Here is a 13,494-nt window from a genome sequence, read left to right as displayed (position 1 = left end):
CCATAACCACTTTTGAGCTCTTTAACATATAGTTTAGGTCCATTGATTTTAGAGCACTTAAATAAATGCAGTTAAATGCCTAAAAGTTTTACTCAGTGAAGGAGCCTAGAGACTTCTCTTTTAGTCATTAAGCGTTCTCGTACAGGTAATTATGTTATAAATAAAATATTTGAAAAATCAAAATTAGCCAAACTCTCTTTCTCTGACTGTCCCCTTTGCTGAACAGGAAATGTATTTTTGCACAGATAAGCCTTTTGATTAAGTACTGAGTGCTTTTTTGTCTCTTAATAGCTGTCTGAATAACCTGTACGCTTTTCTGTATGGGTTGTTCCAAACAGCATATGACAAAGCTTATTTCTTCAACCTGTTGCAGTTTTGTCTACAGGGAAAAAGAGAAGCTGTGCCACCTTGACAGATGACTGGGAGCTTTTATTTGGATGTGCCAGGTGTTTGTAGCATAACTGAATTGTTTGTATAACAATAGGTGTTTGCTCCTTGGGGAGGACTGAAGAGAAAAAATGGGATTTGCCTTTGTGTGGGCATTCTGCTTGGACGAAATGGGCATACCTTTTCCTTGGATTTGTCATGCTGTGAAGTGCAGTTCACTGGTTTTTTTAAGAGGCTTTAGGCTGAATTATGTGATTTGCAAAAGATTTCATAGTTGATTTGTCCTTCATCCTGAGAATCTTGGCTTGTATTAAAGTCTATGATTAGAGAATAAAACTCCCTACAAGCAGAAAGGTACTGACGTCCAGGTATTTCTGGCTGTGAAGTCTGACAGTTGTCTTCAGCAGGGTAACGCAATTGGCAAGGAGTGGTTTGAAAGACTTGGCTTTGAGAATGAGTGAAAATACTATAAAACGTCTGGTCATAGAAGTTAACTTTGAGTCAGTGATCAGAAATTCAAGGTGAGCAGAAAGAGATAACAATGTGTCAATCTTAAAAAGGTAAACTTTTAGAAATCAAACAGATTGTTTTCCCAGACAGGGTGCAGTTCAATTGCCAGATTCATTTGCCACAAGACCTTTCAAAACCAAAAGTTAAAAAAGGAAAAGTGGTTTTGTAGGAATAGCAGGAAAAAGAAAAAATGGATGGATCCAGAGAAAAAACATTGCAAAGAAAAATTACCACCCAGACTTAAACCCAAAAGTGTTTATGTAAGATCTGTCTCAGGAAGTCCCTCACCACCACTTGCTGCTGACAGGAAGCAACATCTGGAATACAGCTATTGTACCTTTGATTTTTTCCTATAATCTTTTTTGAAGTATTTTCTGCCTTCTGACATTGGATAGTATATGTTATAAAATGTTAAAATGCATCACTCTTAAAGCATTTAGTCTTCTGTGATATATTTTTCCTGATTCGTGGGAAATGTATTAGGAAATAGCTGGGTTTTGGGGAAAAATGAAAAAAAAAAAAATTGGCAGTTTTCTGGAGAAAATCTGATTTGTTTAGGGGGAAAGCTTTGGTAGAAAGGTCCAGACAGGTTCAGAATTTTTTTGCCTGTTTCAGTGGATAACAAAATGATCAGCACCAGTCAGAGATGATTCACAGTACATCTTTTTGAATGTAATTCCAGTTGAGTTCCTGGTAACATTTTCTTTCACAAACTGGTATTTTAGTTTGAAAGTTCCTTGGGTTTTGCTGCACCTGTTGATCTGTTTTTCTGTATTAGGCTTCATTGCTCTGGTGACAAATGTGGGATGATTAATTCCTGGAGCTGAATAGGATGAGATTACTCAGGAAAGACCGTGGGATCAACATCAAATTTTAATTTTGTTAGTTGATGTTGCTGAGACAGAGTGAACCAAAATAAGGTGCCCTCTGTAGCTCTACATTTTTATAAGGTAAATTTTGCTTATCTCACATGATAAAAGAGATTGCTCGAAGTGTTCACTTTATTCACAGTTACAATTAGAGTCCATTGTCTGCTTGTACATACAGAGCCTTCCTGCTGCAGTAAATTAGTCCATATAACTGCTGTACTCCAAACTTCCCTTCAATAATTGATATGCAGGTATAGGCCGGCACATTTTTCAAAATTGTCATAGAACAGTAGAGTTGTGGCTTGAAGAGATCCCTGGAGATTATCTGGTCTACCTTCTGTGGAAAGCAGGGCCATAAATTAGGTTACCCACTGTCCAGTCAAGCCACATCTTGAGTATTTCCAGCAAAGGAAATTGCTGTCCTCCTCTGGGAAACCTATTTCAATATTTAAGTGTATTCGCAGAGAAAAAATTTGCTTATATGCAGATGGAATGCTCTCCCATCACTTCTTGACCTGTTGCTGTCACTCTGAAGAGAGTATTTCCATCTTCCCTGGAATGCTCTGTGTGTACTGGAAGAGCAGTTAGGTTCCCTTCCTGCCTCTTCACTTCTCTAAGTGGAACAAACCAAATTCCTTTAGCCTTTTTTCATATGGCAAGCTTTCCAATCCTGTAATCACCTTGATGGCTGTCCATGGGACCATGTCATAAATGTGTAAAGTCTCTCTTCGGACATTTTATGATGAATACATTTCTGTATGTTACAAATCACATGGTGTTGACTTAGCAAAGGTTTGTCTTCAGATTTTTTTAGAGTATTCTGAATCCTACCAAGGTTAACCAGTATATACATTTGGTTTTGTAGAAAATTTTTCCAGCCCTTAATCCTTGGAAAATATCCAGTCTTCTTGAAACCAGCAATACCACAAAACAGTTGGCTTTTTTGCCTATGAGCTAATCTCCTAACAATGGTGTCTTTGGTTTTACAAACTGCTGACTGTAGTAGTTTGGACTTTCTACCACATAGTTAATTGATAAGTTACTGTCCCTCTGTCCTCTGCTTTGTTCAGTGTGATACAACCACACTACTGTGTGTAGGAAAATGCTTTCATAAATATAGTTGACTAAAAATTGGAAATATATCCTTGTCTCTTCTGGCCCTCCTGTCAAACCAGTGTCATTATTCAATTTGTGAGGAGCAAAAATGGAAAATAATTACTTTCCATAGATTCTCTTCTGTAATGTGTGCCAGTTACTGCATGTCTTGCAGACTCTGCTTCCTGTACTGAAGGAATGCTCTGTGCCCAGACATCTGTGTTACACAGCAGCATATGTGCATTCAGGGGCTGTGAAGATCTTTAGAAATGTACATGATTGTAAGTGGGGAACTAAGTTGTTCATTAAAACATTTAAGGGTTTTTTTTACCTCCTTTTACACCATGTGTTTGTGGTTTTCACAGTAATAGTACAATTTACCAAATAACTGTGATAGTTTATTATAGTACTTGATCAAAATGTTACCTAAGAATAATAAATTGAAGTCCCCATGCTTGTGTGAAACACTTCTCTATCAGCTAATTATTTTTTGTTGCAAAGTAGGGAATGCCTGACTGACAAAAATATCATACATCAGCTGTTTCCTAGCTCACTTGCCTTTGCAGAATTGCACAGACCCTTAGCAGACCACTGTGCATGAAAGTATGTATCAAGTATGCAGTAGTGGGGTGGTTTAACCACCTAATTTTTTGTTTGTTAGCCCTACTATTTTTCAGTATAGTTTTTTAGTAATTATAAAAAAAGTTTAAAAAAATAAAAAGTATTTTTGCATCCTGCTGAACACTGCAGTTCTCCATAAATATTTTTTTCAGTAAAATTTGGCCTTGGAAATTGTTGTCTGGTGGATGGAGGACTCAAAACGTGCTATTCGAGTGGCATTGACTGCTACATTTCACGTTCATTTTTTTGCCATATTAATGTTTTCCTGTCTTTAAGCTGTCTCTAATACTACTTCTTTGTTTGAACTCTCCAATAGAAGTTTAAAAGCTTGGTATTACAGGTTTGGTTTTCTTTTACCAGCTTAAAAATAATTTGTCCCTTTTACACAAAGTGATTTTCATTAATAAATGTAGTCCTGGATTATTTGGCTGTGCTTTTCCTTAGCACGTGTTGTTACTTCCATGGGACCATAAACTAATGAACGTTGTTGTCTGCATACAGTATCCAGCTGCAAAATTAGTTCTGGTGACAATGGAGAAAAGTGAGTATCACTGGAAAATGATACTTGCCTGTGGAAGAAGCTGCCCATGAGCTCACCCTCTGGAAAATATCCCGGTGGCCTCACATCCCAGCTTTTTTCAGTGCACAGTAGCACAAATGTGAGCCAAAGTTTGAAAAGCTAGTGCCGTGTGTTTGCTTTGGCATGGGGCAGCCCTGAGGCTTTCCTTTGAGAAACGGGTCTTGAAGTCTTTCATTGAAGGGAATAATTTTGTTGTTCCTCTGTGCAAAATGAACTGATTCTTATCTATGCCTACTATTACATCAAAGATATAGAAGAGTTTAAAATACTAATGCCAAGATTAAAAAAAAATCATAAAACTTAATTATTCTACTTGCTTTAAAGGAAGAGAGGGAAAGGAACAATATGGGAAAGGAGTGGCTTGGTGTATAATTACAAAAAATGTGTTCTTTTATATTCGAGCATATTACATTCAGTTTAATTTTTTGACATCTGTCAGTTTCTTCCTGCACCCCACTACCTACCAAAAGCCCATTTCCTTACACTTTTTTTTGGAATTTGCAGGGACTAGGCTAACACCTTTCATCCATTTTGGTGCTTGTATACCTTGTTGGTCCTCATCTGTATGTTGTCTTGGAAAATAGATTCTTTGTCCTGAAAAAAATGCTTACAACCACTGCTGCAGAGTGGAAATGTATTTATATCTTTAATATCAATGAGAAAAGCTGCAGACTTGTTCAAAATAGCTGGAAAGTGGCCTTGCCCAGGCTGCATGAGGCATGTTGCAGTGGAGAGGCTATGAGCAAATAGAAACTTTACAGTCATAACTCCGACTACGTTTTGATGTGCCACTTTACACGTGAGGACAGTGAAGAGCTGCTGTATGGAGCCTCAGTCTAGGTACGACCTCTAGGCCATTGGAAAACCTTGGGGACTCAGGATTTGCTCAACATTAAACTGCTACAAAGCCATTCTAATATTAGGGAAATTGGAGTTCTTCCCTCATTCTGAGGTATAAGGTGCCAGGTCTGTGCTGGCCTTGGGTAGGTGTTAGGGTCTCTCAAGTGTGTGGGATGATGGCCGAAGCAGTTCCCAGTGTGGTTGAAACCCTTGTTCAGATAAAGTTCAGAAAAGTTGAAAATAATAATTGGGTTTGGTTTTTCCCCTCTAAAAGCTAAGTAGCAGGACAAAAGTGCTGTTTATATTTCTCTGGTGTAATATGTGAAATTTAGTATGAGATATAATAAACTGGTATGATTAATAGCATGTCTTCACAAGAGTGAAAAAGGACAAAGAAACAGCTGGTATTGTTGCCCTTGACAAACTTGTACAAAATTGTCTTCTAATCACATAAAGTCATACTTTTTTCCTTTTTATCTCTCTGGTTTTGATAATCTAGGAAAGCAAACCCGAATTACTCCCTCTTCCTATAAAATCATCCTTTGGCTTGGGGAATTACGGTAGCTGAGAGATTTAGAGTCACACTGGCATACTTAATCAGTAGGTCTAGAACTGCCAACTACTAATATAAATTACAAAAACAGAGGATTTTTTGTTTCATTTTGTTTTAAGAGAAGAGAGCAAATAAAACAATAATTCAAAACATTCATAACTTTTGATGATACAGCATTCTGTCTTTCTAGAGAGAGAAATTAAGATAAGTTGAGAATGGTTTTTAGAAGATGCTTTTTGGGAGAAAGCAATAAATACCATAGGTTACTGTTAAGATAAAACTGTTAAGGTAGTCAGAGTCATATGAACCTCTGGTTTATAAACTGTACTTATATTTATGAGATATATAAAATATATAAATATGATTATATACAAAATAATATAAAATAATTATATATTTATATAAATAAGTATATAAAAATGAGATATACTTCTTCAAAAGAGGATTTGTAATGTGGGATGAAAATTTGTGAAGGACTGATCTGTGTCATTGCAGAAAGTTAAGCTAGACTATAAAACTTGGCCTGATTTCTAAGCATCTTTTTTCTTTGTTTTAACTCCAGTATGACTGCAAATTCCCATGGTTTGTATGTTGTTCAGTTGTTAATCCAGCTCTATTCCACTCATTTACAAGGTCTAAACATCCCTTTTGGTTTTGGTGGCATTATTAAATTACCTTTGGTCTCTGGAGCACTCTCGTATTAATCATGTCAGTGGGTCTAATGAGCATATATGGTTCTTTCATAGTCCAAATTCACAGATTGCTGGGCACTTGAGAGACAGTTATGGCCTTATGGTTTCCAGGCAAAGCATTAAACAGTTCATAACAAACTGAATTTGTTCTGGCTTGTTGTCGCCTCTTTGTCTGTCTCTTCAGTTTTCAATAACAGGTCATGTGATTTCTTCATTCATTCCTCCCTAAGCAGTGTAAGGCATTTTCAGAATGCGTGAATGAATAAGGTAAAAACCTAAAGAAATTAGGTATTGCAACCTGGCTAATGCTGGACCTAGCACAGTGTGATCCAATGAGCAATGTACCAATCGAGATGGTAGAGAAAACAGATATGTGGCGAGCTCCGCTTGAATGAGAAAAAGTCTTGCACGGGATTTCCATACAGTATTCCTAAGTCTCAGGGCAGAAAAGGTAATGGGGCTCTTCCCCACTGGTGGCAGACAAAGGAAGTATTGCAGTGGTCTCTGGTCATGGGAGCCAGCAGCGCTGTGTCCCCCCACTGTCAGCACCACTGCCTGGGGCAGCTCTCATTCTTTTTTTAGTGTCCTTTTTATGGTCCTGCAAATTGCTCATAGTAGGCAGTAGCCTAAGTGCAAAAAAGCTGTTCTGTCTTTTTAAGGGGTGTCATGGAACTCAAGCAGTAATTATGGAAATTTTCAAAATGCAAATCCCAAGCTCTCCTTTGTTTAATGGGCCCAGAGCACAGGGTAAACAGCTTCTGGCTGCTATAGTCATTCAAAATTGTTGAACTGTTTCTGTTTGAAACACTAGATCAATTGGTTGATTGATTTGTTTTTTTTCAGGAATTTATCTCTTGGATTTAATCTACATAGATTCTGCATATCCTGCTTCAGACAGCATAATGGAGAATGAACAAAGATCCAATCAAATGAACAATATTCTCCGAATAATAGCTGACCTGCAAGTATCCTGCAACTATGGTTGGTAAATTTTGTTATGCCTATCAAGTCTTAACTAAAATTTCTTTAGTGCGAAATTGTGGAAGCAGATCTTGAGGGAACACAAGTGGCTAATGTTGGTAGAGTTGAACACTAGTAAGTGATGTAGCTTCCACTTCTGTGTACCTTCAGTCTTACCAGTAAATTGGGCAGATAAGCATGTATTCAAAATTGTAAGAGCCATAACTGAGGTTATGTAGAGCTTACTGTTACATGTGGGGTGCGAGTGACATACTTTCAAGTGCAGCTACTGACTTTGGCTTATATACTGTTTCCACCAGAGGCAATCAGAGAGAATTATCTTAATATCTTCCCTTTACTTTGCAGTAGATATGATGTCTAGAGTGTGGAACGTGTTCATGTGGTTGTCATTTTGTTGTTAGCATCCTGGTGATATATTTACAAAATGAAATACAAATATTTCAGTCTACACTGCAGTTGTTCAACGTGCAAAGTTTTTGCACCTATGTTGCTTCTGGATGAAGTCAGGAAAATGAGGGGTTGTTTCTTTTTTCTTAATGGAATTTTACTCTAAAAATAATTTCTGTAGTTCTGCTAGTGAAGCTGTATATCAATAAATGGTCTGGCTTTGGTATCTTAGTGAATACTCAGTGTACTCTTGGTGACTTGGCATGACTTTTCATTGGTTAAAATTGTAACAAGCTGAAAAGCCTTGCGTGCAGCTAAACAATAAAATTCAGAAAATTTAAAAGCTGCAGTTTTGGAGAGCTTAAAGAAAAAGGATTGTTAGATTGTAAAAAAGCAAGGTGAGATGTTAACTATGTATGCTTAAGTATCCAGCCCTTTTTTGTCAACTTCAGTATTTCAAAATATTTAAAGGTAGGAAGTAGGCATAATTACGTATGATTCTGAACAGCTAGATTATTCGGGTGTCATTTTCCTATTGTGAGTTTCATATTGTCTCTGAATACTTTGGATGACAAAGAAACCTCCTTATTTCATTGACCCTTTCCTTTTTGCAGTTTTGGTAGCTTGCTGCAGTGCTCTGCATTAACTTTGAGTCCTTTGTTAAAATCAAGATGAAAATTAAAATATGGCCTTGAAACAATATTCTGGGATAATGGATGCCTTTAAAACAGTTACCTTTGCAAGAGCACGAAACTTAGGTTATGTACTACAAAGCATGTTCCTGTACATGCACCGCGTGTCAAGAGGTTTTTCTGTCATTCTGAACTTAGTGTCTTTCATTCTTGATATTCAGCATTGTAATTATTAGTTAGTTATTAAATAGCTTTTAAGTCTCTTCAGTTCTTGGACATGTGAGAACCACTAATACCTGTGGCTAGAGGCTTTGATTTTGAAGAACAATGAACAAAAAATTCAAGTAGTTTTGCAGCAAATAATTTTTTTCCATCAGTGAGACAACATCTATTAAAATCCACCAGCTTTCATGATGATGAAATGCATCTGTATTTTCTTTAACAACTGAGAGCATCACTTTTGCTCAGTTAAGTCTTAACACCTTTTTAGAGTCAAAGTAGTATTTCTGCCCAGTTTACTTTTTAGGGAGGTTAAAATTCTGTTTCTGTTCATATGAACAAAAAAAAAAAAAAAAAAACCCTGAAAGAATAATAATTTTGGATGACATGAATGTTAATCATTTTTGGTTGTTTGCTTGAACACCCCACAGATCATCTCACAACACTTCCCCATGTGCAAAAGTATTTGAAGTCTGTCCGTTACATTGAAGAACTTCAGAAGTTTGTAGAAGATGACAATTACAAGTAAGTACTGTTCTTTTCTTCACACATTGGGAAATGTAACAGAAAGATTACTTAGTCATTAGTTTTATTACGAGCTGAGCAAAAAGCCCTTGGCTGAAGATGTTTTAGGGTCTTTCTGCTAAGTAAAATCCAGAATGACTGTCTTTCTTTATGACTATAAGCAAATTTACAAAGTGAAATATACTAGTGAAAAGTAACAGTTTAGAGTAGATGAATATCTAGTCTTTATTCTATTACATGATGATTGTGTTCTGGGAATTTTGTTCAGTAACACTAAAGTCATCTCCAAGATATCCAGCATTGACTCTATAGTATTATGAATAATACATTGAGAACATCTACCAATGTCAGGTTATTGTTTTTAATAAGTTAATACTTATGATTTGAGGGTTTAAGCCTGTTAAAACAATGTTTACAAAAGACCTGGAGAAGAGTTAACCCACACAGAGGTTTGAAGCAGATGCCAGAGAGCGCATTGGTCAATATGTGAATGTGCTCTAGTTAAAACAAATGATAATCCCAGGCCAGTAATTCTGAGAGAACTAGAAAATTAAGTCATGGGCTAAGGACCAAGGTTTTAAATAGCTCAACCAAGCTAGATGCAATGCTATCAATCAGCTATTGACAAATTGAGTTACTGTTTAGGTGAGCAGAATTTGAAGTGTTCAAAGCAAACATATGTTCAGTCATACAATGCTAGTATAAAATATTTTAGCATATGTTTTAGAGAGCAGGATGGTAATGAACTTTTTTTAAACCAGTCTTGTTACCAGTTCTGTTAACTACTTCAGTTAAGAATCTTGTCTCAGAATTTATGTGTACTTAGACTGTATGCTAATAAAACAGTGATGGAAGGGTTCATTGAAATAGAACGTGGTTTGGATATCACAAAGAAAGAATCTGATGACTAAAATGATGGTGCCACAAACCCCAGAATGTTACATAATTATTCTAAAACTAGTTTATGGTGTTGATCAGTAGATAGCTGTGAGATACAGCTGTGAAAGGACTAATTCATCCCTACTGCCTATCAAATTTAGTGTTTCTATGAAAAAATAGAGTTGTTTATACTGCTTCACAAGGAGCTGGTGAGAGCTTACCTGGAGCATTGTATGCAGTTCTGGCCATCCATGCTTGCATGCTTGAGGGTTTAAGTAAGTGATGGTGCAAAGGAATGTGTAAATTCCTCCTTTACTCAGTCTTGTGGCATTGTATATGTTTCACTCACAGACACATTGTGCAAGAGATGCGCACTGACCATGAGAAGTGCACACATGTAAAGGTCAAGAGGTCCAAGACTTTTGTTAAGGGTAGTCTGAGATTTAAATCTCAGTGTTAAAATGTAACAATCTTTATTTATTCATTTTACTCTTTATTTACTCATATTTAATCTTTATTTACTCATTTTGCACACGCTTCTGTGCTTCATTAAAGTTGTAAAGACAGGGAAAAACTAAACTAAGCAGTCATTGCTAAAGGTGAAGAACTGTAGTTAGTAGAGGCTTTACAACCCCTGGATTGGATTAAAGAAACTGTTCATATTGTTCAATTTGATTTTTAGATGGAGTTTCCTGATGATGCAGCAGTGTTAACATCATGTATACAACATCTTTCATGAACTGTACTATTTCAGAAAAAATTAATTAAACAAGTGTTTTCCATAAACATATGACACTATAATATAATATTTGTAAAAACTAGAAGTAATTCCATTTTAAATTGGAATATTAATGTAACTTTAGTAGCAACCTTGCTAATAGTGCTTGAAGGTATTTGATATATCTTAAAGATCATTTAATCCTTTATTTTTTAAATTTAGTTATTTGTGAGATTAATTCAATCAAGTTTAGTGGTTTTCTTTCCAGGCTTCACTGTGGCAAGGAAAAACTGGAGTAAAGTCACAAAAGGTATTAAAAAGAGGGAAAGATTTGATTCTTACCACAGGAAAGTTGGTACAGTTCATATACATTGGAGAACTATTATCGTTTTCTACCATGTTTGTTTCATCAGAATAAAACTAATTAATTAATTAATATAACTAATTAAATATAACTAATTGATAGAATTAACTAATTCATCAAAACACATCACATCTACCCTTAAAAGAAAACTCTCATTCCTCTCCAATTTTTACACTAGGTAAGAAGTTTTTGGATTTTGTTTTGAGTATTTGATTTCACATTTTCCTCTCAGTTTCCCTTTAGTTTCATAGCATTTTCTGGTCCCATGCCAGAAGAAACTGTGTGCTTTAAAAACACAGAGAGTACTAAGTTTTTAGCGTGGGTAAGAATCTCTTCTATCCTTTTCTTTGCAGTGACTGCTCTTTTTGAGCCAGGGACAGCATTAGTGCTCTCTGCAGAGAAGTGTGTGTCACCTTTGGCATGAAGAACACAACTATCTCAGTACCAGGCTGTCAGGGAGAGAGACGCTTAGATAGATGTCCTAAAACGTATTGGCAGAATCCCTACATGTGTTTTGCCAAATGAGAACCTCAATTACACTGGGAAGGAAAGTATGGCAGCCACTTTATATAAACATAGCTTTTCTCTACATTTTTTTTGTGCCAGTCCAAGTGCTTCCTTTAGATTTGTGCTTGTCAGCAAGTAGGAATGCTCTAGAAAACCCCTGACAATGATGTCATATCCTAAAAATAACAGATCTTTCTTGGTCTGCCCATATACTGTTTTCTGCAGAAGCTGCTCAGTTTTAGCAGTATGTAGCGTTGTGGCACAATGCCACATCCTCTTCTAACCAGACATACCTTGCAGCCATTCCTATGAAATTTTTTTTTGCTGACCTTTTGGCGTTGTTAGGTCAGGCCTTGTATTCTCACAGTTGTTTCTTGAGTGAAACCAGTTTGAAAACTGTTATTTATGTTACAGTATTACCTGTCAGGACAGGACAATAGGCCTATAATTTGGTTCTTCAGAGCATATTAGGCAATAGAGTAATAAGATGACTTACAGAAAAATCAGTTCAAATTTAGGTTCAGATAAGGCAAGATGCTATGGGAAAACATTCAAGAGAAATTGATTGGCAATTAAAAGGCTATACTGACTCCTAGCAGTGCTGGTGTTATAGAAGTTCTGGCTGTACCATGTTAGTTCCAGTCCTATGGGAGCAGGTATTAAATGGCCGGTGCTTAGTACTTATAGTAAGTATTAGTACTCAAATTAGTACTTGCAGCAGTGAACCTTGGTTGCAGTTCATCTTCAGTAAGCCTCCCAGGCAGCTATATTCCCTGGATCTTTTCCACCAAGAATTGTGGTGAAAGGCGGGGTGGAAGAAAATCTTCATTGTTAGTCTGAGATTCATAGTGATCCAGTGGCCGTATGGCTCAGTAGCTGTAATTGTGGCTAGACTGCCTCTTCCACAGGACACAAAATAGAATCATAGAAGCATGGAATCACTACATTTGGAAAAGACCTCCAAGATCATCAAGTTCAACCTTTGACCGATCACCACCTTGTCAACTAGACTACGGAAACTGAGTGCCACATCCAGTTGTTTCTTGAACAGTTCTAGGGATGATGATTTCACTACTTCCCCGGTCAGGCCTTTCCCAATGCCTGACAACCCCTTCTGTGACAAAAATCTTCCTGATGTCCAACCTGAACCTCCCCTGGCACAGTTTGAGGCTATTCCCTCTTGGCCTGTTGCTGGTTGCCTGAGAGAAGCAGCCAACCCTCCAGCTGGCTATACCCTCCAGTCAGGGAATTGCATAGAAGGTCCCCCCCGTGCCTCTTTTTCACCAGGCTAAGCTCCATCAGCTCCATCAGCTGCTCCTCATATGCCTTATCCTTTGGGTTCTTTCCCAGCTTTGCTGTCCTTCTCTGCCAGTACCTCAATGTCTTTCCTGCAGTAAGGTTCCTGGAGCTGAATCCAGGATTCAAGTTTTGGCCTCACCAGTACAGAGGGACAGTCACTTCCCTAGTCCTGCTGGCCACAGTACTTTTGATACAGGCCAGGATGCCATTGGTCTTCTTACCCACCTGGGCATATGCAAGCTTATGCTCAGCTGTTGTTGACCAGCACCCCTAGGTTCCTTTCTCCTGGACCACTCTTCAGTCACTCTTTCCCATCCTGTAGCAAAGCATGGGGTTGTTGTTACTGAATTGCAGGAACCAGGACTTTGTCTTGTTGAGCCTCACATCTTTGATCTTAGCCCATGAATCTAGCATGTCCAGATCCTTCTGCAGAGCATTCCTACTCTCCACACAACACTCACAGCACATCAACACTCCCACCCAGCTTACTGAGCTTACCGAGGGTGCGCTTGCTCTTCTTGTGCAGATCATCAACAATGATATTAAATAGGACCGTGCCCAAGACTGAGCCATGAGGAGCCCCATTAGGGTCTGGCCCCAACTGGATGTGACACCATTCCCCACGACTCTCTGGGCCCAATCATCCAACCAGGTGTTTCCCAGTGAAGAGTGCACCTGTCCAAGCTATGGGCTGCAGCCTCTCCAGCAGCAGGAGATTATTGGGGGATACCTGGGGACAGGTATCCTATCCTTCCAGCAGAAGCTCCCAGAAACCTACTGCTGCTCAACCTACTGGGCCTACTGTTTAAATGCTAGACAGGAAGCCCAGAATGTTC

At 37.7% G+C, this 13,494-nt stretch overlaps 1 protein-coding gene across 10 annotated transcripts in view; it reads left to right on the top strand.

Moving 5' to 3' along the window:
* RALGPS1 (Ral GEF with PH domain and SH3 binding motif 1) overlaps positions 1-13,494 on the top strand; it is a 79,010-nt gene that overhangs the window by 38,401 nt on the left and 27,115 nt on the right. For all 10 annotated transcript variants that reach the window (XR_003945071.2, XM_050981006.1, XM_030230682.2 and 7 more), the window contains 2 exons: positions 6,991-7,128; positions 8,798-8,891. Coding sequence is in view for 9 of the 10 variants with exons in the window: in XM_050981006.1 (XP_050836963.1) it covers positions 6,991-7,128; positions 8,798-8,891 (232 nt within the window). In the remaining variant the exon portion in view is untranslated. The remainder of the gene's footprint in view (positions 1-6,990; positions 7,129-8,797; positions 8,892-13,494) is intronic.

Source organism: Serinus canaria, chromosome 17 (genome assembly GCF_022539315.1).
Source record: "Serinus canaria isolate serCan28SL12 chromosome 17, serCan2020, whole genome shotgun sequence".
In the NCBI taxonomy this organism is placed as follows: Eukaryota; Metazoa; Chordata; class Aves; order Passeriformes; family Fringillidae; genus Serinus; species Serinus canaria.
The sequence above is the reverse complement of the archived record's forward strand: the minus strand, read 5'-3'. Positions and strand labels throughout refer to the sequence as shown.